This window comes from Molossus molossus, unplaced genomic scaffold (genome assembly GCF_014108415.1).
Source record: "Molossus molossus isolate mMolMol1 unplaced genomic scaffold, mMolMol1.p scaffold_m16_p_5, whole genome shotgun sequence".
NCBI classification, from domain to species: domain Eukaryota; kingdom Metazoa; phylum Chordata; class Mammalia; order Chiroptera; family Molossidae; genus Molossus; species Molossus molossus.
In genome coordinates, this window is record NW_023425388.1 from 56,884,604 (window position 1) to 56,910,486 (window position 25,883).

Below are 25,883 nucleotides of genomic sequence, written 5' to 3' on the forward strand. Positions count from 1 at the left end.
TCCTCTAACCACAATAGAACAAAAATGAAAATTATTAATAGAAATACAACAGGAAAGTGCCCAACCTCTTGGAAACTAAATAACACACTTTTAAATCATTCATGGTTCCAAGAGGAAGACTCAAGGAAAAATTTTAAAATACTTTGAACTGAGTGAAAATGAAAACACAACCTATAAAAATGTTGGGGACACAGCTCAAGCAGTGCTGAAAGGGAAATTTTTATTACAAAAGAGTAAATTTCCAATACATTAATCTAAGTTTCCACCTCAAGAACCAGAAAAACAAGAGCCAAAAAAAAGCTCAAAGCAACAGAACAAAGGAAATAATAAAGATAAGAATAGATATAAATGCAATTATAAACAAAAATACAATAGAGCTCATTCTTTGAAAAGATTGATAAAATTAACAAACCTCTGGTAAGACTGAGAGAGAAAAAAAGAGAGAATATACAAATTATTAATATCAGGAATAAAGATATCAGAAAAGAAAGAAAATATTATGAATAACTCTATATACATAAATTTGATAACTTAGATTAAATGGACCAATTCCTGGAAAGACATAACCTACCACATACATGTAACATCCAGAAACAGAAGAGGATAGAACGTTTCCAATTCATTATATGAAGCTAGTGTTACCCTGTTAACAAACTATTTTGTACAGACACTACACAAAATGAAGAAAAGAAGCAAGGGGGTGTGGGAGGAAGGAATGGAAGGAAGGAGGAAACTATAGATGAGTATCCCTCAGGAATTCAGATGCAAAAGTCCCCATTGAAATAGCAGCAAATATAATTCAGCAATATGTCAAAAGAATTATTCACCATTACCAAGCAGGATTTATTCCAGGGATACGAGGCTACTTCAGCATTCAAAAATCAATGACATAAAGAAGAAAAAAATTACAATCATCATATAAATTGATGCAGAAATAATATTTGATGAAATTTCACACCCCTTCATAAAAAACTTTCAGAGAAATAGGAATGCAAGGGAAATGCTAATTGATATAGAGCATATTTTAAAAACCTATAGGCAGCATTATATTTAATGATGAAAGACTAAATTTTCCCTTAAGGTCAGGAACAAAAAAGAATGTTCATTCTCACTCTTATTCAACATAGTGCTGGAATTGTAGCAAGACAAGAAAAAGAAAGAAGCAACACACAGAAATAAAACTGTTTCTACTTGCATATGACATGATTTCTATAAAGAAAATCCCAAAGAATCTACAAAAAAAAAAAAAAAAAACTTTTAAAACCAATAATTGAGTTCATTCATGATCACAAGATACAATATAAACATACAAAGATTATTACTATATGTACGAGTAATGAACATGTGGATACTAAATTAAAAATACAGGACTTTTACCATCACTTAAAAAATGAAATACTTAGGGTAAATCTAACAAAACAAGTATAGGACTTGTATGTTGTAAACTATAAAATGCTGGTGAAAGAAATCAAAGAAGGTTTAAATAAATGGAGAGACATTCCATGTTCATGCTTTAGAAAAGTTAACATAGTAAAGATTTTATGTCTCCCCAAACTGATATATGAATTTAATATAATTTCTATCAAAATCTTAGTAAGACTTTTTATAGATATATAAGATTGTTCTAAAATTTATATGGAAAAGTAAAAGAACAATAATTGCTAAAACAATTTTGAAAAAATAAGATAGTGATAGTAAACTGATTTCAAGACATTATATAATTATAGAGACATTAACTGAGACTGAGTAGTATTAGCACATAGATTAATTTAACAGAATAGAAGCCAAGAAATAGATCTACATAAATATGCCCAACTGATTTTTTATAAATGTGCAAAAATAATTCAATGAAAAAAATAGCCTTTTCAATAAATGGTGCTAAAGCAATTGGACCTCCATAGGCCAAAAAAAAAAAAAAAAAACCTCAAACTGTTTCACACCTTATATACAAAAATTAATTCACAATAGATTGCACACTTAAATGTAAAACATAAAACTTTAAGGAAAAAAATAGGAAAAAAGTCTTGAGACCTAGGCCTAAGCAAAGAGCTCTTAGGCTTGACATCAAAGTCACTATCCATAAAAGAAAAAATTGATAAATTAGATTTCACCAAAATTGTAAAATTTTGCTCTGTGAAAGAGCCTGTTAAGAGGAGGAAAAGAGAAGCTATCATCTGGGGGAAAATATTTGTAAACCACATACCCAACAAAGGACTAGTATCTAGAATATATGAAGAACTAAAATTTTGTAAAAACAATTCAATTAGATAATTGACAAAAGACATAAAGATACAGATGGCAAATAAACACACAAAAAGATGTTCAAAGTCATTACCTATTAGAGAAATGCAAACTAACACCGCAATAACATATCACTACACACTTATGAGAATGGTTAAAATAAAAAATAATGACAACAGCAAAATGCTGGTGAGGATGTGGAGAACCTGGATTACTCATACATTGCTAATGGGAAGTAAAATGATACAGCCAATCTGAAAAACATTTTGGAATTATTTTTTAAACTAAACATGTAACTACCATACAACACAGTAATTGCCCTCTTGAGTATTTATGCCAGAGAAACAAAAACTTATGTGTACACAAAAACCTATGCACAATATTTTTAATAGCTTTATTCACCACAGCCAAATACTAGAAATAACTCAGATGTCCTTCAATGGGTGAATGGTTAAATCAACCACAGCATCACAGTATGGAACACTATGAAACACTGCTCAGCAATAAAAAGGAATGAACTAGCCCTGGCTGGTTTGGCTTAGCAGTTGGAGCCATCGATCCGCGGACTGAAGAGTCGCAGGGTCGATTCTGGCCAAGAACACATCGTACCTTGGTTGTGGTTCAGTCTCTGACCCTGCTTGAAGTTATGCGGGAGGCAGCTAGTTGATATGTCTCTCTCACATCAGTGCCCCACCCCAATCTGTCTGAAGATAAATGGAAAAAAGAATATCCTCGGGTGAGGATTTAAAGAAAAAAAAGGAAAAGAAATGAACTTGTCATACACACAAACAACCTGGATCAATCTCCAGAGAATTACATTGAATAAAAAAGCCAATCCCAAAGTTCACATACTGTATAATTAAAATTATATGATGTTCTTGAGAAATAAAGAGCAGGTTATGGTTGCCAGGCCTTAAAGAGGGGCTGCACATAAAAAGAGGATGGATGTGGGACGGATGAGATAAACCAAAGAACTTATATGCACGTATGGGTAACCAATGGACATGGACAATAATGCTGAGGGGTTGGTGAGATAGAGAGGAAGATGTCTAGGGGGGAAAAGGAGAAACATCTGTAACAAAAATAAATTAATTAATAAAAATAAAAAGGGGGAAGAGGATCTGAATAGATACTTCTTCAAAGAGGACATACAAATGGCCAAGAGACATGAAAAAATGCTCAACGCCACTAATCATCAGAGAGATGCAAATTAAAATGGCTATAAGTTAACACCTCACACCTGCCAGAATGGCTGCCATCAACAAATCATCAAACAAGTGCCGGCGAGGATGTGGAGAAAAGGGGACACTAGTACACTACTGGTGGGAATGCAGACTGGTACAGCCACTATGGAAAACAATATGGAGTTTCCTCAAAAAATTAAAAATGGAACTGCCATTTGATCCAGTGATCCCACTTCTAGGAATATACCCTAAGAAACCTGAAACACCAATCAGAAAGAATATATGCACTCCTATGTTCATTGCAGCACTATGTACAATAACTAAGATCTGGAAACAGCCTAAATGCCCATCAGTAGATGAGTGGATAAAAAAGCTGTGGTGCATTTACACAATGGAATATTATGCAGCTGTAAGAAAGAAAGATCTCTTATCCTTTGAGACCACATGGAGAGACCTGGAGAGTATTATGCTAAGTGAACTAAGGCAGTCAGAGAAAGGCAAGTACCACAAGATCTCACTTATTTGTGAAATAGAATGTACACAATAAGCTGTCGAACAAAACAGACCCAGAGACATGGAAGTACAGAACAGACTGTCAAACCTCAGAGGGAAATGGGTAGGGGTGCCGGTAGAGATAAACCAAAGACCTTATATGCATATAAGCGTAACCAATGGACACAGACAACAACGTGGTGAAGGCAGGGATGGGACGGCAGGAGCCGGGTGGGGGATGTCAACGTGGGGGGAGGGACAATAAAGATAAATTAAAAAAGGAAAGAAAGAAAGAGGGTGGATGTGGCTATAAAAAGACAAAAGGAAATATCCTTGTAGTGAAGGAAATGTTCTCTACCTTGACTGTATCAAAGTCAGTTCCGTGATTGTGCTATTATACTGTAGTTTGGCAAGATATTACCAGTGGGAGGAAATGAGAAAAGAATACACAGTATCTCTGTGTATTTTATTTCTTGCAACTGTATGTATATTTACAACTATCTTTACCAAAAAAAATTAATGTGTTAGACTAGATTATCTCTGACTGATTTTCTATATCTGAAATTCCATGATTTGGGGAGGGGGTGTTCTAAGGATCCATTGATTCTTGGTTATAAATGGCTGCACTGTTTTCAGCAGGTGAAGTTTCTTTCTTTAATATATTTTTATTGATTTTGGGGAGATAGAAACATCGATATGAGGGAGAAACATTGATCGTCTGCCTCCTGCACGCCCCCTACTGGGGATCGAGCCTGAAGCCTGGACATGTGCCCTGACTGGCAATCAAACCCGGACCTCTCAGTCCTTGGGACAACGTTCAATCTGCTGAGCCACACCAGCTGGACAGCAGGTGAACTTACAGATCTGGACACCAATGTTCATGATGATAAATAAATAAGGCTCTGGACAACATCAAAATGAGGTTGTAACTGAGTATGTAAAAATGAGGTATGTAACTAAATCAGACAGGGCCTACAGATCTATATCTATTTAGAGATGGAAAAAGCAGAAGCCAGGCAAAGGAAAACGCCTCACAGAAAATGAATGGTCAATGAAATAATTCATATTAAGAAGAGCCGAGGACAGTTTCTAAATACCTGCTGACCTAACAGGCTGTCCAGACCCTTAAACATCACCCAGCCCAAGTGTTTTCAGAGCAGTACTAGATCAATACCAGCGGATGAAAATACTTGGGCAATCCTAACAAGTGACATTTTACTATGGCAATAAAGAAAAAGTTAAAATTAAAAAATTAAATTAAAAAAAGGAATGAGGCCAGAAAGGAAAGAAAAATAGCAAAGGCCTGTCCACTTTTTCTGTAAAGGACTAGATAGAAACTATTTTCATCTTTGTGGCCCATCCAGGCTCCTTCACAGCTACTCAGCTCAGGTGCTGTTGAGCAAAACCAGCCAGAGACAACCTCTAGGCAAATGCAGGGAGCTGTTGTCAACAAAACTATTTTCAGAACAATCTGTGGCCAGATTTCACCCACAACTCATAGTTTGCAGACCCCTGCCATAGAAAAACAATAGAAATATTTAGTGTTTGCACCTGTAGCTATAGATAGTACTTACCTAATGGGGTTATTGCGAATTTAAAATGAACTAGCACATGAAAGTGCTTAGCAATGGTCATAGGACCTTGCCAGTAGTCAACAAATGTTAATTTAAGCATGAAACAGTCTGATCAGATAGATACCTGTCTGGATCTGAACAGACAGGTTTGAACTCCTTACAATCAGCAACCTTAGTAACACAGTAAATGGCAGCTGTCCTTCATGTTCCACCTGGTAGGTGCCCCTTTGTCCCAGACTCCCTGTGGATTTCAAAGAGACAATCACACTAAGAGAGAGTGGCTTCTTTAAACTACCATAGAAGATATCTTTCTAAGACTTTCTGAGGTAAATTCCCAAGTCCTAGGCCACATAAAAAGTGGTTGAAAAAACTGAGTGTGCTTGGATTGAAGAAGACATGCCTGGAAGGGTGGAGGTGGGGGACATAGAAGAACAATTTTTAAATGCCTGGCTTGTAGAAATGGAAGCCAGATTTTTGAAAGGTGGCCCCAAAAGGCAAAAGAAGTAAGACTAATAAATACAGGTTAATAGAACCATATTTAAGTTCAACACAAGGAATAAATTTTTAAATAGTCAGCTCTGTCTTATAAGTAATGTATTTTATGCTAAGTTTTCTTCTATAAGGGCATTTATGAAAAGGTTGGATGGGTGACCTAAGGGGCAGGAGAAAGTCAGATAAACTTTGAGGAAGCTTCTTGCCTGAGATTCAATGATTCTATGGAATAGGTGAGACAGAGTGTAGTAAATCCATCACCTATATCTCTACATTCAAATTCATATTTACCTTTAGATTTGTATACTATTTCATATAATTTTGGAATATAACTGTAACTAGTTATATTCACTTATTTATGTATTCTAAAGATATATAGTGTATACTTACTATATGCCAGGCATTTTTTCTAAACATTGGAGATATAGCAGTAAATAGTTGATTTTAAAAATGAAATAGAAAAGTATATCTTCCTTGGGGTAATGAAATATTCCACTTGTATTTGCACATTAATTTTGCTACTTTCAATTGACCAAATTATTTATACAGGAACACTCTGTAGGCAATTATTTCAATGATGTTAAAACTAAAATAATATTTTTTTTCCTGCTCTGAGATCTTGTGCAAAAAGTTCAGAAGGAAGAGGATTAGTGTTTTATACCCATAAGGTTGAAAGCACCCGTACTCGGGCCTTTATTAAAGAACAGATACTATAACTGTGACCACAGGGGATAGAGTTGATACCTAGATAATAGAAATTCAAGTTTTTATTTATTCCTTCTGGGGCAGGAATCGCAAAGCGAGAGCTACATAGAAAACTTTTCTGAAACTGCCCCCTACCCCAGTCTGCTGCTAGAGCCTCGTTCACCTCTGCGCCATGACTCTTCTGTGGTCCAAATTGATCCTTTATATATGTGTGTGTGCATGATACCTTTTGCCTAAAATGCCTTTAAATAAATAGAACCTTCACCGCTTCCTATTAAGCACACCCTCTTCACAGTTCTCTGAGATGAAGAATGGCAAACATGGTGTTTTTGAGCATCGAAATCATATCTCTTCATGGAAGTTCCTCATTCGTCCTGATCTCAACTCCTGAGATGGGTATTGAAAACCGATGTGGCCTTACGAATGCGCAGAAAACCGAAGGGTATGATTTTAGGTCACTAAGAATCTCTTTCTTTAAAAAAAATCCCTCCAGCTTATACAAAACCCAGACAAGTTTTATATGCAGGATGGTTCACTGCAGTATTATTAGTAGTAAATAGAAAGCAATCTATGTATATGAGAATAGTAAGCATTAAAGAATACTATATAGCCATTAAAGTTTTGTTTATAAAGTATTTTAATAACATGAGGAAAATATGTATGAAATAATATTAAGAGAAACAACATAAAATTATGCAGTGTGATTTCAAATGTAATTGAAAAATGGTGAGGCACAAACAAAAAAGACTGGAAGATAAATGTATCAAATATTTGCCTAGAGTAATGACATTATTGTGATTCTTCTTTTACTTCTATAATGTATGCATTTTAATCATTAAATATATTTCACTTTTTAAATCAGAAAATAAATATTTATTTTTTAAAAGTCTTTTTCTGCCTCTTCACAGATATCAAAATATCAGCAGGATAGCTCTATATTTTATATTCTCTCTTGCAAAGAAAATCGCCTGGGGAACCTGACCACGTTAAATACCATTGGTTCAGTTCAGTTAAACTATTATTTATTAACTGTCAGATTGATTCTGTTCGTTTGTCTATTTGTATTTTTTGTTTGGACCTCCCAATTACCATTGATGTCATTTCAGGTAATCGTATCCAATACCCAATTCTCTTGTCAAACCACCCTCACCACCCTCAGCTGATGTGTTTCATGTAGAGTTGACTCTGATCCCAACTCCAGGAGTGAGCATGTGACTAGGAGCATGATATTCAAACATTAATAAACTTGAAAAGGGGAGATGATCCAATGAGGAAAAAAATGAGTATTTTACTGAGACTTTTGAAAGAAAACCAAATTTGTTTTTCCCACTGGTATGGAACCTAGGGATATGTAACCCTAAAGTGATCAGAAGACCCCATTGAGTCTGAGAATAAAACCAGTATGACCAAACTGACAAAGATTAACTATTTCTACGTAGGAAGTCTCCCAGGACACAAGCAAAAATCCATTGACCCTGGATGAAAGACAAAAGCAAAAACCCTCTTCTACTAATTACCTTGAAACCAAGATTCTATAAAACCAAGCCCAAGTAACTGCTAGAGGAGGGGCAGGAAACCGCACCAAAGGCCAATGACAGATAGAAGACAGGATGAAAGGAACGTTGACAAAGACCACTCCCCAAATCCCAGACACCAAGAGACAGCCCAAGACTAAGTTGAACAGAGCAACAGATAACTCTCTCCCCACTGCTAGGAGCCAGCACTGAGTAACAAGCCAAGGAGGCCACCTCTGGGGGAGGGGCAAGAACATGAGCAGAGATCACTTCCGTGATGCAGGCATGCATGCGTGGCTGAAAACAAAAGGGGTATCCAAGCCATCTGAATCCAGCAACTGTGCCCCTATTCATCTCTATTCCCCCAAAATCAGAGAGCTATGACTTTTATAAAATGAGACCTGGATGTTTTATTTCTCAAAGCTCAAAATGAGTCCAAACTATAAAACAGCTGCTAAAAGAGCACACACTGTCTTGGGCTTAAATAATAATAATAGTAGTAGCAGCAGCAGCAGCAGCAGCAGTGTAGTAGTGATGGTAATAGTGGCAGGAGTAATAAGTGGCAATAGCGATGGCAATAGTACTACTAGTGGTAGTTAGGGTAGAAGTAGCAGCCTCCGTGGCAGTGGTATGGTGGTAGCAATAGTGGTGGTGGTAATGGTAGTAGTCTTGGTAGTGGGGGTAGTGGTGGCAGCAGTGGTGGGAGCCGAAGGCCCTGTCTGAAGGCCTAAGGCAGTTCACTATTGGAGTTAGAGCAGGAGCCCTGAGTGAACCAGCCTAGATTCAAGGTCTGTTTTTGCTACCCCTTAGCATCCAGATTTGGACAAATAATATAATTTCTCAGTGCTTCATTTTGTAAAATTGGGACCAACAACTCAAATGAGTCTGAACAAAAGAGAAAATCTTTGGTAATATTTTGTACAAAAAAATCTTCAATTCATCTTATCAGAAACATATTAAGTAACTTCTACGTTACATGTAAGGTATAGACATGAAATATGACACAATCCCTGCCAATAACAACTCACATTCAGCTGGGGGAGAAAGACAGACACCTGACTCTGCTATAAAACCTGGCGAAAATAGCTATATGAGGTATTCAAACCTACTCCCGACAAGGAAGTAATTAAGAGTGATTCAGGGGCACACAGATGGCTTAATGAAGAAAATCAGACTCAAGGTGGGTTCTGATGGATGGACAGAAATCTGATGACCAGGCACGAGCATGAAGTACCTGGCAGAGAAAGTTTGTAATATTTAAAAAAAAAAAAAATTTCTTTATTGATTTAGAGAGAGAAGAAAGGAGAGGAAGAGATAAAAACATCGATGAGAGAGAACATCGATTGGCTGCCTCCTGCATGCCCCCCACTGGGGATCAGGCCCAAACCCTGGGCTTGTGCCCTGACTGGGAATCGAATTGGTGACCTCTTGGTTCATGGGTTGTCACTCAACCACTGAGCCACACCAGCCAGGCAAGTTTGTAATATATTAATGCAAGAACAAACAGACCACATTTGGGTGGTTGGAGAAGATGGAAAGTAAAAAACTATCTCTTGGAATTAGCCCCAGGAAAAACCCACACAGGGTGGCTTGGCCTCTGATGCAAAGATCCTTGTTCTGCTTGGTGATTCCAAGTTGAAAGAGAGCAAAGTTGTAGGTAAATGTGTGCCATAAAAATTAACCTGCTTCTTCATTAAAAAGCAAATAGAAGTAACCACTCATCTACTGAAACTTAATTCTTGGATACTTTTGTTTTAGAACTGACCTCAAAACATTGATCTGTCCTCACAATATCACCTTATGTGTACTGATTCAGAGATTTGAGTACCAGAGTTTCAAAGTTCTCTAGCCATGGTTCCCCCAAGAAACTAATAGGTTGCAAAAATTTCTCAGATGATTACAGTCTCAGCCAGGGCTCTATGTTGCAACAACTAAAATCAGAAAATGACCTGGACAGGAGGACATATATTTCTCTGGAAAGCATAGGTATAGTTGGGCGTCCTCTCTGGTCTTTTTCGGGGTGGGGGGAGGGGGGCATGTAGGGCATCGCTGTGCTCACTGTCCATCAGAGCAGCCTTAGGCTGAGGGCGGAGTTGAGGAAGCTGTGTTCCGAGCTCTTTCAATCCTTCCCCAGGCTGTGGTTTCAGGCAACTCACCAAGGTTTACGTGATGGCACCCAGAAATAGCTATAAGCCATTTAGGTAGGTGGTCTCACTCTGGCTAGTATTCACAAAGCTTTGAAATAGCCACAAAGTTTTGAAACTGGCACCCCAGGATGAATCTCCTCTGGACACATCACCAAATCACCAACTCTTTGGAAGGTCAAATCCCTGTGCTTTATGTCTTCTGTGGGATTTAGCATTGGTCATCATTCATTGTTAGATTCATTCTTTAGTCCTTTATTTATGAATAATTCAAACAACAATGGCCATAAATTTCTAGTTCCCACTTAATGAAATATCTCCAGATATGTTCTCCTTTTCTTGACTAAAAAATCTTACAGTGCTTTGAAAAATTCAAGAGATCACTTAAATTCGTAAGATGTTTCACAATGATTTCATCCACCTGTTTTAAAACTTTTAAATTATATCTTTTTGTAGGTGTTGGAGAGGACCTCAAGAATATCTGCATTGGTCCCTGGTTGAAACCAATAAGATATTATTATCTTCACCTTATAAAAGAGGTGAAATCAAGGAGAAGTGACTATGATTTATTTTAAGAATGTAAGAATAAATAGTGGCAGAGCCAACACCAAAATGCTGGTCTCCAGCCTCCTAATGTTTTGGGTGTTCTTCCAATTACACTTGCTGTTTTTTCCACCATTAATAAATAAAATAGTGCATCCAGAATTTAGCAAAACCAAGAAACAGGAGACCACTATGTTTGAAGCGAGGACTTAAGCTATAGCTTGTCATTTACTTAGCCATATGAATGTGGGCATATCATTTAATCTCCTTGTGATTCAGTTTCTTCACTTGTAGAAGAGAGATGATAATTCCATATAGGGCTGCTGCAGGGATTAAATAAATTACTAAAAGTTCTTAATCCTTATCAATCACCATATAAGTATTTATTATTGCTCTTGCCATCTCCACTCCCAACCTGTTCCTAATTTTCCCAAAGGAATTAAGTGGTAGTATCATCTTCTCCCACTGGACAAACTAGGAACTATTTATTTATTTATTTATTTATTTATTTATTTATTTATTTATTTTAATCCTCACCTGAGGATATGTGTATCACACCCCAACTGAGGATTGAACCCGCCACTTTTTGGTGCAAAGGATAATGTTCCAACCAACTGAGCCACCCGGCCAGGCCCAAACCAGGAACTTTAAAGACATCCTTAATAACTACCCCATCTCTCTTACCCCACAGTCTATTAACTATAAAGTCTTTTTAATTCTCATTTTAAAATATCTCTTAATTCCATTCTCTACTCAGTATCCTATCTGACAAGGCTATAGATTCAACCTGAATGCCTCACTTGAACTATTTCAAACACCTCTTCCTGGTGTCTTCTCTTCCAACCGACCTTCCTTATCCCATGATATTCTTTGGAAAGGCAAATCCCAGCAGAATATTCCCTGTTTCAAATTGTCTTGTGGCTTCCCTGTTGTGTTCACCAGGCTGGCTTCACAGTCATTCTGACCAAGTCCAGCTCCACCATCAAAGATTCTGACTCAACCCTGGCCAGTGTGTCTAAGTGGTTAGCGTGTTGGCCTGCAGACCAGAGAGTCACAGGTTCAATTCTGCTCAAGAGTATGTAACGTGGTTGCAGTTCGATCCCGGCCCTGGTCAGGGTCGTGCGGGAGGCAACCAATCGATGCATCTCTCTCACACCGATGTTTCTCTCCCTCCCTCCCACTCTATCTGAAGATAAATGGAAAAGCATCTTCAGGTGAAGATTTAAAAAATAATAATAATAAAGATTCTAATTCAGTGGGTCTGGAATGGGGGCTAGGAATCTCTTTTTCATATACACCTCAGTTTTTTCCATGGACCAATTTCTGGGAATCATTGGAAAAGATAAAATGTATGCTCATTAGGATATCTTATAAAATCCTTCACACTCTGACCCTCAACTACCCCTGCAGGAAAATTAAATGGCATCTTTCCCCTTTAAGTTGTCTTTGGCTGAGTTGCTCCTCCCGTGCTCCCAAAGCTCTGTATGCATAATTCCCCAATGACACCTACTTCATTCCACTGCCTTGTGTTTGCACCACTAGTTCCCCACTTGCAGGGCCAGCTTTATGGGTGTGCAGCCTGTGCAGTCACACGGAGCCCTCCTCTCAAAAGGGCCCTGAACTTGGTTTGATGCTCTGCTACAGCCATCCTGAAATTCTGAATAATTGTTGAACAGGGGGCACCTCATTTTCATTTTGCACTGGGCCCACAAGTTCTCGTTCCTGCCCACTCGACTGTGAACTCTTTGAAAACAGAAGCCATTTGTTATTCACTCAAAATCCTTCTTGGTTAAAACAGAGGACGCCTGGTACAGGGTAAGGGTTTGGTAAATATTTGTTGAGTTTACATATGAATGGATGAAAGGATAAAACAAAGTATTGCATAGAAAAAAAACAGTGTGTAATGGCTAATTAACTGTGAAGAATAAGTTTTGTTTATGCTTGAGGAAGAGAGGAATCAATTGATAAGTTCACAAGACAACTGACCTTTTCAGATAAGTAACATAAATTTTCTTAGATTTCTCTTTAAATTGCTTCAACTGCTTCTCCTTTGAGCCCTGCTGCCTCGTTGTTCTCGAAATGCTGAATCGCTGGTTAATGGAGCTTGCAATGGCTCTATCATAAAATATGCCCTGAGTGTTTGTGCCAAGCACTGTGCTAACTTTGGGGGTTACTGGGAAAGGGAAAAAGGAAGCCATAGAAGGTGAATCATGCAGGGTCCCTATTCTCAAGAAGCAATTTAATCTTATTCTTTAAGACCTTCTGTCAAAGACGAGTTGATGTCCAAAAGATGGGAGTTTTGCAGCAATGAATTGAAAATAAAGGCACTAGTCTTGGCCAGTGGCCCGGCTTCCTGAACATTTCAACTGACAAAATGTCTCAGGAATTGAACACAATTCCTCCACTATGAGATCTGTGGGTTCACTAGTTAACACTGGCAACCAACTAGGAGGTGCTCATGAAGCATAATAAATAAGGGGCTATTGAGGTGGGGGAGGTGCTTTTGCTCCCTGGTGTTAGAGAAGAAAAGACGAACACCAGCTATCAAAGTGAGCCAAATAATTGGTGAGAGCAGATAGATGTCCCTAGCTTATGCTGAAGGCATAACAGGACTTCCAACGTGGCAAAGCCCACACGCCACTCTGCTGCCACGTTAGTGCTGGTGGCAGTACTAACTTCCTGCTGTTCTCAGAAATGACATGGACCTTCAAAAAGAGTTTCTTTTTCTGTTTCACAATCCCCAGTCTACTAGTTGATAAACCATCAGTGATAACATTAAGAGATTGTAATAAAAAAAAAAAAGTACAAATGCCAATAAACTTATACAGATTTGCCCAACTTCAGGTCAAGGAAATGTAAAAATAATGCAGCCATAAAGTATCATTTTCACATACCAGATTAGAAGAACGAAGTTCAAAAGATAGATAGTTTTTAACATTGGCAAGAACGGTGGAGAAAGCCAGTAGTCTCAGAAACATTGCTAGCCAGAATATAAATTAGGACAACCACGATCCTAAAGAGGGCAATTTGTCATTATATACCCATCAAAATTTAAAATGCACATCCCCTTTCATGCAGCAGTGCCATTTCCAGGAATCTATCCTAAGGAAATAATCTGACAAATAGGTAAAAATGCATGTACAAAGTTGTCCATCACAGCCAAAAGTTTAGAAATACCCTACGTGTGCAACATGAAAGATTTCCTTAATGTTGCATAGTTCATCCAAACACAGTTTAGTTAAACATTAGAGAAGCTCATTTATTGTATCCCCTTCCCGGTTAGTGTCAACTCTTTAAATGTGTTTTCTGATTATATACTTAACCTATGATTAAAATAGAAAATTTCAGACACTGAAAAAAAAAAATCATTTAAACATCAAAATGGTTATATGAAACTATTAGTATCAAAAGGGAAACATATCCATAATATATTTTGAGATGTAATAAAAAGTCCAGCTTAAAAAATGGTATATATAAAATAACTCAATTTTTGGTTAAAAAAATATAATTTTGTGAGTACGTGGGTCCATTCTTTTAAGAAGAGATTGTGATTGATTTTGCTTCGGCATAATGCATAGTGCAGATGTGTGGATGATTGTATTTGGTGGGGTACAAAGGTAAGTCTTGAGGAAATAATATGTTCAGTGGTATGTTGGTAAATATTTAACAACTGCCTTCAGGTCAGGCAGGGTAAAAGTCCTATATAGCATTTACCAATTTCTATCACAAATACTCCTGGCATTACGCTTTTCAAGCTACTAATGTGACGTCACTGGATGCGGAGTTGGGAAGAGATGTACAGTAGCACATCGTTACATAGTATTTCCATGATACATATACAACCTACAAATAATCGCATGAGTATAGATAATGTTAAAATCCAGTAAACTAATTTGAAAGTGATGAGTTTTGTGGATGTATTTTTTCTAAATCTGGTAGGAGAGTCACCAATATAATAATATTGATCATGTCTGAGTGGAAATTTCATGAATCTATTTACTTCATTCTTTAGGCCTTTATATGTCATTTTCACATTTTTACAAAAATAATTCAAGGTGTTATTATTTCTTATTTGTTAAAATCTAAGAAAGAAAAATATCAGGGAACATTACTTTTAACACAAGTCTCACTAGAACAAAACACTCTTCAGAAAGGGGTTTGATTCCATTAGTGTGTCACTCAGGATAATGGTGAGCAACATTTGAATAAATTAATCTATGATATCTTTGTTTAGAAGTGGTGAAGAAAATGAGCATTCAGTGTTTATAAGACCTTTCAAAATATGAATATGTAACATCTGAATTCAAATGCCCTGTGATACTCTTACTTAAAAAATAAGGAAAGTGAGTCCTAAGACAGGTAGGTAGTTTCCCAAGGTAAGCACTACAAGGCAGTGTATAAGGTAATTCAAATAATCTTCATGTATACATGGTCTCTGTAGCTTGTGACCCAAGTATATATATTCCTCACTTGTCGCTATTTGTTAAGAAGAGATGACCTCATTCTGGGAAGTACTATTCATTCGGTCAGCTAATTGCTCAAGACTGGACTTTTCCATCTTTGTTTAGATAAGAGCAGCTTATACTTCTCCAGAGCTGTACACTTCTCCAAACACTTTTACATAGATGATCTCAGTTGTATTTCATAGGAGGGCTGTGAGACAGTTGGGTAAGAAGGACCGTTCCTATTTTACAGATAGAAAAACTGAGATTAGAGTAGGCAAGCGGCTAGCCCAAGGCTAGTGAGAGCCCGGTGTCTGGTCTGGTCATGGGAGTCAGTTTCTTCTTTGAAGCCTTTCTGAGTCATCTGGGTGAATCTCCTCTAAATGTCCATTTCTCCCCTTTCCTTCCTTGTCCCTTTAACAAAGTCTTCCTTCCACTGGCTCCAATCTCATTTTGTATTTAAGGATATTACTTTCAGGACACTCAGAGTTGCTCTTTAGTTTGTTTGTTTTTATTCTAAAATGAAAGACAGTCCCGAGCATCTTTAGGCCTGGAAATATTCTTGTTCTTTTCCATTTGACATAAGGGCTAAACCCTAGGATGCTGTTTTCGCTTGAAATTTGACGTGATTTCTATCATCAAAGGAATGACTTCTGCAAAGGTCCCCTGAATATTATAAAGCAAGAAACTGGTAGACACTTCAGTGTGGCACATTTCTAGATGACCTTGGCTTCCTAAAAGGGTTAACACTGACGTCTGAGGAGACAGGCTTACTCAGAAAATACAAATCATGTACAGTAAAACCCTCCATTTTGTAGACCTCAATTGAACAGACTTTGGATTTAATGGACAAAATGTCTGGTTGGTATGTCACATGTGAAAATTAACACCCTGTTAATTTTAAAATGCTTTAAACCAAGATTTGCTTATAATTAGATTAACAGGTTATTTTTGTGTTATGAGGTCACTGTTATCTTGAACAAATTTTAGCAAATAAGCCATATGTTGGAAAAAACACTGTAGTAATATTATGTATCTACAACTATTGTCTACATATTTAAATTCAAGAGTCACGGCTGGTAAACCATGTTCGGTGACTGATTAGCATGTGATCACACTGAGTGGAGTAGTAACTGGGCTGTCATGACTTTCTGTGGCGGTTCCCATGCCTACAGCTGATGCTCCCATGTGCAACGAGCCACACCCCAGTGTGCACATTTGTCACTCACGGTGACCAGTGAATGTACACATTTACTAGGCCTATTCAGTATCCATTTGAAATTACAGTAATACATATAGAACTCCTCTGTGAAATTAAACTTTTCATATATATTTAATTTTAATTACACAAATGTGCCTACATGAGTAAAGACAGATAAACTACTAATTTGTCAATTGTTTAATATACGCCAGAAAACCTACTTTATTATATAACAAACTTTTGGCTTTAATGGACACCCCCTCATTGAATTAGTCCATTATATCAAGGTTTTATTGTATAACAGAATGGATGCTGGGGAATCTAAGATTATATGTTCTCCGAGGCTTTGTTTTACTAAGGAAGGAAGGGGGGTTCTCCAGTTAAGAGTGCAATGTCCTTGGGGAGAACTGAAAAAGATATCAGTGAGCTATGTTCAGGTCCGGAGACAAAAGAGCTACCAACTTATACTAACCCATGTGGTGTCTCAGCTCCTGGACTTATGCAACCTCAGACAATCAAATTCTCAGTCCACCAGTTTCCTCTTAGTTAAAATAAAGATAACAATGTCTCCCTCACAGGGTGTAGTGAAAACTTAATTAGCTATTAGCCAAAAAAAAAAAAAGATTTGTCTCACAAACTAAAAATCACGATGTAAATATGTGGAATACATTTAAGATATCTTGCCCAGCTATGGCTCAGCGGATTGAGCATTGACCCATGGACTGTGAGGTCCCAGTTCGATTCCTGCTCAGGGTACATGCCCAGGTTGTGGGCGCAATCCCCAGTAGGGGGCGTGCAGGAAGTAGCTGATTAACGTTTCTCTCTCACATCAATGTTTCTCTCTCTCTTCCTTTCTCTCTCTAAAAAAAAAATCTATAATAAAATAAAAGATATCTTGATAATTTTAGAAGTTTACTGCTCTGGACAAGAGGAGCAGAGTAGGAAGTTAAAAAGGGACAGAATGTCAGACACTGGAACAGGCAGGTGGCCAGGTTTCTCCAGGCAGAACAGGACGCATACTAATTGCTGCACCTCCACTGAGACTCTGGGCAAATGACTCCTCTCCAGAAAACACAGTGTCCCTTTCCACATCAAAGGCTCTCTCCTAACTGGGCTTTCAGCTGCATGCAGAATGACAGGACACCCCAATGCATTGGGGAAGGGGTGATATGATGAAGATGAATATTAACAAAATTGCTTTGTGAGAATGTGTAAGCTCCAGAAGAAATAGTAGTTTCCCTAGAATTAGGAATATCTACTCGCAAGGACTCTTAATGACTCTTGAATGACAAATTGTTGAAGAGCAGAAATGAGTGCACGGAAAACATGTTGGTGTGTTTTGATCTGATCATTTAAGGGATGATTTAAAAAAATTAGAAGGAAGACCCTGCCTTCTGGTTAATAGTATTCAATATGGGAGTCAAATTTTCAACTTCATATAGAGAGTAATGAAATACTCACTCTCTAAAGAAAACACTTTGGAAAAATAAAGATAGGGTCAGAAGGTCATTCTGGTGACATTCATGCAGGGCCTAAAGGCAATTGCCATTTGGCCGTCAAATCTAAAAAAGTGAAGAGATGGTTAAGAAAGCCACGTAAATTTGGGTGCCTTTTACTCCTTTATAATTTTTCAGCTTTGATAGCAGAAGGGATCTGCTTTTGAAGGTCCAAAAAATGTTGTTGCTATAGGAACAGGTAAGCAGATTAGAATTGAAAGACCAGTTTTGGAACAAAGAGTTTAATAGACAGGGAGCAAATAACCAAGAAAACACTTTAAGGAGCTATCTTTTGGGTTTGTTATTTACATATTAATGTCAGGAAGATAAAATGCTATTATAGAATGAGAGCATCACATTTTAATTACACCATTACTGACATAAAAGGCTATGCTTACACAATTAGCAGAAAGGCCTTATTAAATAGAAATACACATTTCTAGCTCACTCTTGATTACATTGTAATTGAGAAACACAGCTTTACATTTCGCAAGAGTATGAGAATCATCTTTGAGTTTTCTGCAGTTCCCCAGATGGGAACACATCTAAAATAAAAGAGAATGTGAAACTACAGAAAGTTTTCTGTGACCAACTTCAATAATTAGGGAGCTCCAGGTAAAATGTATGTAGGATGATAACTGTTAATATTTTACACGTTTTTACTGTCCAACAGTCTGAGAACACAGGTCTGTGAGAAGAGAAAAAGGTCAAAGACCCAGCTGCACTCCTATTTCCCTGTTGATGTTTTACTTCTTCCCACCAGGGAAAGCACTGCTCTCAACCTTAGGGGTGTGCCGAAATTATTCGGAGTTTTGAACAGAACTTGCTTTACTGGGAAGGCGCAAATATGCACCATAAAGTAGCATTGTGCTTCTCTCCCTTTCTGTTTTATTTTAAAAAGCAAACATTCTTGGTAAAATGAATACACATTTCTGTTGTCAGAGGTTACATTTATGGGACAGAGAGATTTCTTAGACATTACTTTTTCTCTCATTATAGCAGAGTCAAATTGCAGAGAAGCGTGTGTGTGTGTGTGTGTGTGTGTGTGTGTGTGTCAGCACTGAAAGCTGGGGAATCAGAATAGGAAGAGAGGAATGTGACTAGAATCTTACCATCTCGTTCTCTTCTCCTTCATTGAGCAAAGCATGCTGGCCCTTCTCAAAGTGGTCCCCCATGAGAAAGTGACTCCGCTCCTCCTCTCTGACCTTCCCAGAGCAGCCGCTTCCAGGACAAACTTGCCGAGCCACCAGCGTCGCCAGCTGACTGAAAGAGTTAATGATCCTCCAGGTTAAAACTCCTTCTTGAGTACACACCTTCACTCAGCAAATGACAATACTTAGCAAGCTGAACTAACTCCTCCCATGAGTCACCCTCTGCTCCACGACTTTCTGCCTGCTCCTTGCTTACTGCATTCTCTCAAAGCAGCTGTCCCAAAGGAGGCTGCTCCCATGCCGACCTTTTTGTGCCCAACTTACAGGGAGAGAACTCATTGCCTGCCCAGTGCCTGCCAGCATAAGACATCTGACTGCAAATCCAACTGGACAATGCAGAATTGGCAGGACCTTCTGAGGAGCCGGGCAGATTCGAGAACTCCCAGGTCACTGCTTTATTCAAGGAGGCTAAGGAATTGGGGTCGGAGTGAGGCTAACAGAGCTGCGGATTTTATTTGCTAAATGAAAGCCCCAATCCTGTGGCTTTTAATAGTATCTGCATTCATTTTACTTACAAAAAGTACAAATTATGACTTATCCTCTTCAAAAGGTATTTGTGATCACACTTCTTTGTGTGTGCAAAAAGCATTCTACTTAATGTGTATGTGGAAGTAAGTTTACTTTGGTGAAAAACATGTAGAGAAAGAACAAAGGTATAAACAAATTATTATAAGTTGTAGCCTTTCACTAAACTATTAGTAGTGAAATGCGTAAGGGGGTTTAGAAATAAAATAACCAGGTGACTATGTGGCAAAACCCATTTTTATAACATATTCACACATCCATTCATTCAATACACATTATTTGAACACAGAGACTGCATGTATAAATCAAGTTATATTTGCTACCTTCAGACTGATGTAAGGATTCATTCAAGCATGTGAACAAATACAGTAGAAGGTGGACAGTTACTATTAAAGCTGGAAAGATATTTGTAATCACATTTGTGTATGCAAAAAATAAATGTGTTTAATGTGTATGTGGAATTAACTTTACTTTTGTGAAAACCGGTAGAGAAAGAACAAAAGTATAATCAAACTATATTATTCAGTCTCCTTTCATTAAAATATTGGTTGTTAAACTCAAAAGAAGGTGAAAAATAAAATATTCTTCCAACAGCTCTGTAAAGTTATTAGTCCTATTGGGTAGATGAGCAATCTTTGCAGCCCTGAACAAGCTTCCCCAGCTCGTTGTGGATCCTGGCTTCAGGATTTGGGGTGACTACAAATGCATATGCTTTTCAGTGCAGTCATGAACTGCATAATGACCCTTTAGCCAACCACAAACCTCATATACTACAGTGGTCCCATAGGATTGTAATGGAATTGAAAAAATCCCTATTGCAATAGTGTCAACAACAATTAAAAAAAAAAAAGAAAAACCCATTGTCTAGTGATGTTATAGACATCATAGCCATTGGAATGTTATAGCTCAATGCATTACACAGATGTTTGTGGTGATTCTCGTGTAAGCAAACCGACTGCATTGCCCGTCGTATAAAAGCATGGCACATACGGTTATGTACAGTACTTAATACTTGATAATAACAACAGTTGACTATGTTACTGGTTTGTGTATTTACTATACTATACTTTTTACCATTATTTTATAGTGTAGTCTTTCTACTTAAAAAGAAAAGGAAGAAAAAGGCTTGTAAAACAGTATGCCATGTTATGCTGGCAGCAGCCCCATCCATCTTGGGTTTACCACGTCACTTGATTGTAGCATTTTCTCTTGTGCTTGACTTATTCTCCCCATCATTAAGCAGAACCTGACTGCATTGTGGAAATAATGGATAAAGTGGAAGAGGAGTGTTCGTTATTGCCTGCAGTTGGATGGAAGATTCTGCCCTTACTTTTTTCCCCCAGAGAAAGAAGCAGATTTTGTCATGGAATCAATTGCTTGCCCAAGCTCTTCAGCAGTTAAAGGTGGTATTTTGGGTATCCCCATTTTCCCAAGGGTGCCACCCTGGGCCCAAGATCTAGATGGGCTGCTCTGCCTTGGCTCACAAGATCATGGGAAGGGGAGTCAATGTGGAGGACCCCGGGCAAGCTTCAAATAGGATGAGGGCCAATCAGGTTTGGGAAAGGTGGGGGCTGGTCAGGAGCAAAGAAGAATGAACAGGATGGGAAGAAGGAAACACCCTAGAGGAAAACAGAAGGTCTAATGCTTGGTCGCTACATTTTCATTTTTCAGGGCAGTTCAGGAAGTTTCATGGACCCTTAATGAGGAGAAGGCCACTTGGATATATTCTATGTAATTGTAATAAACTTGCATTACATTTCCAGCTCCTCATTGTCCGAAATAATATTAACTTCTAGTTCATGGGCCAAGCCAAAGAGATTGACATTGCCCCGATGGGGACAAGCAAGAAACCTGGGCACAGCAGAGGTTAAATAGAACCTAAAGAAATTATGCTCTAGCAAAAAAATGTTTTTAATAACATTTACTTTGTCTTGTTATGGCACTAAAACATGTTTATTGTGGAAAATTAAGCGAATAAAGCAAACACTGAATTCTTCTACTCAGAGATAGCTGCTGTTAGAATTTTGCTGTGTTTTTTCTTTTTCTTTCTTTCTTTCTTTTTTTTTTGCCTATGCATCATGGATAATATCAGACTCATGTTACATATAAAAATTTACATCTTATAAAGGAAGGTGAAGAGATTAGCTAAAGAACATATATGCATAGACCATGGACACAGACAATAGTGTGGTGAGGGCCAAGGGGGGGGGGGGTGGCTGGGTGGAGGTGGACAAAGGCAAGGGAAATGGGGGCATCTGTAATAGTGTCAACTATAAAAAATTTAAGTAAAAAAATTGCATCTTGTTGTTTCACTTGACATTTTGTTACCTTTTTCATATTATTAAACATTCCTGAAAATCTTTATATTGAAGATACATAATATTCTATCATATTGGATATGTTCAGTTTGAATTATGCTGTGATAAACTTTTGTACAATATATATAAAATACAGCCAAGATTATTCCCTTATGAACAATTTCTAGAAGTGGAACCAAGTGGTGATATTAAAAGTACCTGCCTCATAGAGTTGATGACAGGAAAGTGAGATAAATTTAACAACTTACAGTAGTGTTTGGTGCATGTAAAATATTCAGTGAATGCTAGGTATGATTATTGTAGATATATTGTACTTGATAAATATCAACAAATAGTCTTTTAGAAAACTCCTTTACATTCTTAACATAGGCATGTCATCAAATATTTCAATAGTAATTGAAAACACTGTGAACCACAATACTAGGCTTCGTGAGTGACATCTGGGGTAAGAGATGCAGTCTGGCCAAAGGGACTGAAGAAATTAGCAGTAGGCCCCCAAAGAGTAGGTTAAAGTGGTGAGAAACTTCATGGAAAGGAATGGTGAGGCAAATATCACCATGGGGTCTAATGGAAGTATGACCAAGGCTCATGCTAGGACAGTGCATGTGTGTACATGTATGTATGTGCATGCATGTGTGTGGGGGGGTGGGGGATTGTGGGGATAGAGAAAAAGGGATACAAGGCTCTCGTGATGTCTAATGTCTTCCTGGGACTGGGAGGCCCCTGCAGATCAGGGGTGCACACCCATAAACGGTCACAGATTATAAGAGCAGAAAACAAGCTGAATGGGGTCATTAGTGCTATGAGGAAGGAGGCAGACCAACTGCTGTCTAGACACGTGGAATGTTCATCTGTGGTGAACATATAAGCTGAAGATCATCCGTTTGATCATATGGGTTAAAAAGAGCAAAGCAAACAAAAGCCTAACGATTCAAAATTAAGGCTAAAGAGGCAGTAAATTTCAACAAGTTAAGTAGCACTTAAGGCAGCAGCAAACAGAGTACACGAAGGGAACAGCGGCAGGCAAGCAGCCTCCAGAGAACCACGGTCTAAAATGCATCCATGTTACCAAAAGAGAAGAGAGAACTTTGTCTTGCTCCTTCCAGCACCCATACAGGTTTGTGAGGTGAGGACTCAGGTGTGCTCCATTCTCTCCATTCTTTTTTGTTGTTGTTGTTATTTCTCACCTGAGGATATTTTTCTGTTGATTTTTAGATAGAGTGGAAGGGAAAGAGGAAGAGAGAGAGAGAAACATCAGTGTGAGAGAGACACATTGATGGGTTGCCTCCTGCACAACCCCAACCAGGGCCATGAATCGAACCTGCAACCCAGGTGCATGCCCTTGATCAGAAATTGAACCCATGACCCTTTGGTCCGAGGGTTGGGACCAGTGCATACTGGAGTGACTGACAGGCACCGCTGGCAAAGAACCTCTGCTATTCTATGCCACCACCTGTGGGGTGAATGAGACGTAAACAAACAGCAACAACAAAACATGCAACCAGCCAACAAGGGCCCTGGTTCCAGAGGAAGACTGAGAGGAAAAGGGAGGAGACCGGGTTCGATTTCCAGTGGGAAAAGTACAGTAAGATTCCTGTGGCAGACACAGAAAGGGGTGTGTTTCACAGGGACTTGCGAAGGAGAGAACTGCTGAGAGGGTGACAGCCCCCAAATGTTTCTGTAAGGACAGAGATCAGGCTGCAATCTGAGGGTCTAATTTTCAAGTTGCAAGTGTGGCAACACAGTATGTACTTAGCTTGTTCATTTCAGGTGCTGGGCAGGGTGGGCGGAGGATGTGGAGAGCTGAAACACCCAGAGAGCCCCTTTAATACCACAGATCTGCGGAAGGGTCTGAGCACCAGCAGTGCATGAGTTCCACTCTCCCTTCTTCCATCAGGAAATAATAATTCCCATGACCCATTTGCATATGGCTTTGAAAGACACATGTAATATAAGCAAATAAAAGTTCTGAACTTCATTGGTTGTTCATTTCAGTCTCTTCTCCCTCCAAAATATCATGGGTTGATCCACTGAGAGTCTTCCTCCTTTCTGCATAGCATCTTACTTGATGATGAAAAAGAAAACTTGCAGACATCATTCCCAAGTGGACTTTAGAAAGGATGGTAAACAGGGAGTGCCCACAGCCAGTCCCAGCTTTGCCTATTTCAGTCTCTCTCCATCTCTGTCAGGGACCTGGTTCTTGATTCCCACCAGGGGCCTCAGCTCTGTTCCTAGGTCACCCCAGACTTTTAGTGGGAGTCCTGAACTTAGCTTAGCCTCACGCTCCACTGCCCAACACCAAGTCCCACTCACTACCAGTCTGACCGGATGCCATGACCTGATTCTGCTAATAAGACTTCTACTCCCTTCCTAAGCCTAACATTTCCTGTGGGTACCACTGTTCCAGGTTCCTGCCTAGCACCCTGCTTCGAGCCTCAGAATCTTCCTATGAGCAAGGACTAGACTTTCTCTTGCCAGGCTCCTACCGGGAATTGGAATACTGCCCCCAGTCTTTGGCTGGGCTTGGTCACTAGAGGACAGACTCGGGGAGCCAGCTTCCTGTCTGGACTTCCAAGTATCGCCTGACCATCTTCCTCCTTGTGGGCCCAACTGCTTGTTGGAAACATTGCCACTTCCGTCTTGTGGCCTCCTTCCTCTTCCCGCTTGGCCAACTGCTCTCCTGAGCTGTAAGCAAGGTTGCCACAAGCTTCAATTGCCTGTTGGGCTGGACTTCCTTCGTCAGCACCTGCAATTTCATCTGTTCCCCAAGTGCAGATTTTTACCTCAGTGGTATGCCCAGTGCCACACCCCAAGGCCTGTCTGTCTTGCCTAAGTAATAGGGCATGCCTTACAATTCTGTGGCATGGCCATGGCTTTGACACAATGGGTATAAATAGGAAACAGCCTGTTTAAATCAAACTTTCCAAATAAAATCTTCTTTTAAATATTCTAGAGAGACATTTTCAAAGAATTGTTTTCTGATCATTTGATGAAAAAGTGGGGAGCGGTATGGTGCTATGTAAAGGGTGTTGCCTAAGACCTGAGTCCTTGATTTGCATCCCAGCTCTCACTGATTGTCATCTTGGAATAATCATTGCAGTTTTCCCAGAACTTTTACTTCACCTGAGAAACAATGAGGGTAATTTAGTCATTTCGAACGCCCATTCTAATTGTAGCAGTCTGTGATTCTTAATAGTGACAGCTGAATATGTATTGTTTTGTATATTTTACTATTCAGGTTACAAGTTCTCAACATTAAATACACTGGCATGAGGTTTCTGCCTGGGGATTTGCTCTTTTGTTGTTGGTGGTTTTGTTTTTATAGACTGTCCTTAATGACCCGGAATTGTCATAATAGATGACAACTAAGGTAAGCTTCATAGAAGGAGAGCTGCCTTATCTTTAGAGAGAAGCTTTTTTATGTTTGGAAATAAAAGCAAAAGAGGGCTCTTCTGAATGTGGATAGATGGACCACCCTGAGACACTCTGAAAAAGTTCAGAACCCGGTGCCAAGCAGGGATGGCTGAGAGCAATGCCTCTGAGAAATTAGCCAACTCTTTTCTTTGGTAATTAATGAGGAGGGGAGGCACTGTATCTGTGCATTAGACCCTTTGATCTAAGTGTTGCTAACTGTTTCACAAACATTAATTAATTCAATTAAACTTCATATCACCACCTTGAGGCAGGTAGTTCCTCTCTGGGATACCACATCTTGGCTTGCTCCAGTGTGGTCCACAGATCAGGCACTAGTGCAGATGAGCATAATTAATCATAAAAGTGAAACTCTGAGTTCAGAGAGAG

General features: G+C 38.7%; 1 protein-coding gene across 1 annotated transcript in view; it reads right to left on the reverse strand.

Moving 5' to 3' along the window:
* Nucleotides 1-19,299, reverse strand: part of ATP13A4 (ATPase 13A4) — a 135,438-nt gene extending 116,139 nt beyond the window's left edge. Inside the window, exon 1 of the mRNA XM_036242856.1 lies at nt 19,141-19,299. Coding sequence (XP_036098749.1) covers nt 19,141-19,203 — 63 coding nt within the window. The 5' untranslated portion in view covers nt 19,204-19,299. The remainder of the gene's footprint in view (nt 1-19,140) is intronic.
* Nucleotides 19,300-25,883: the final 6,584 nt, after the last annotated feature.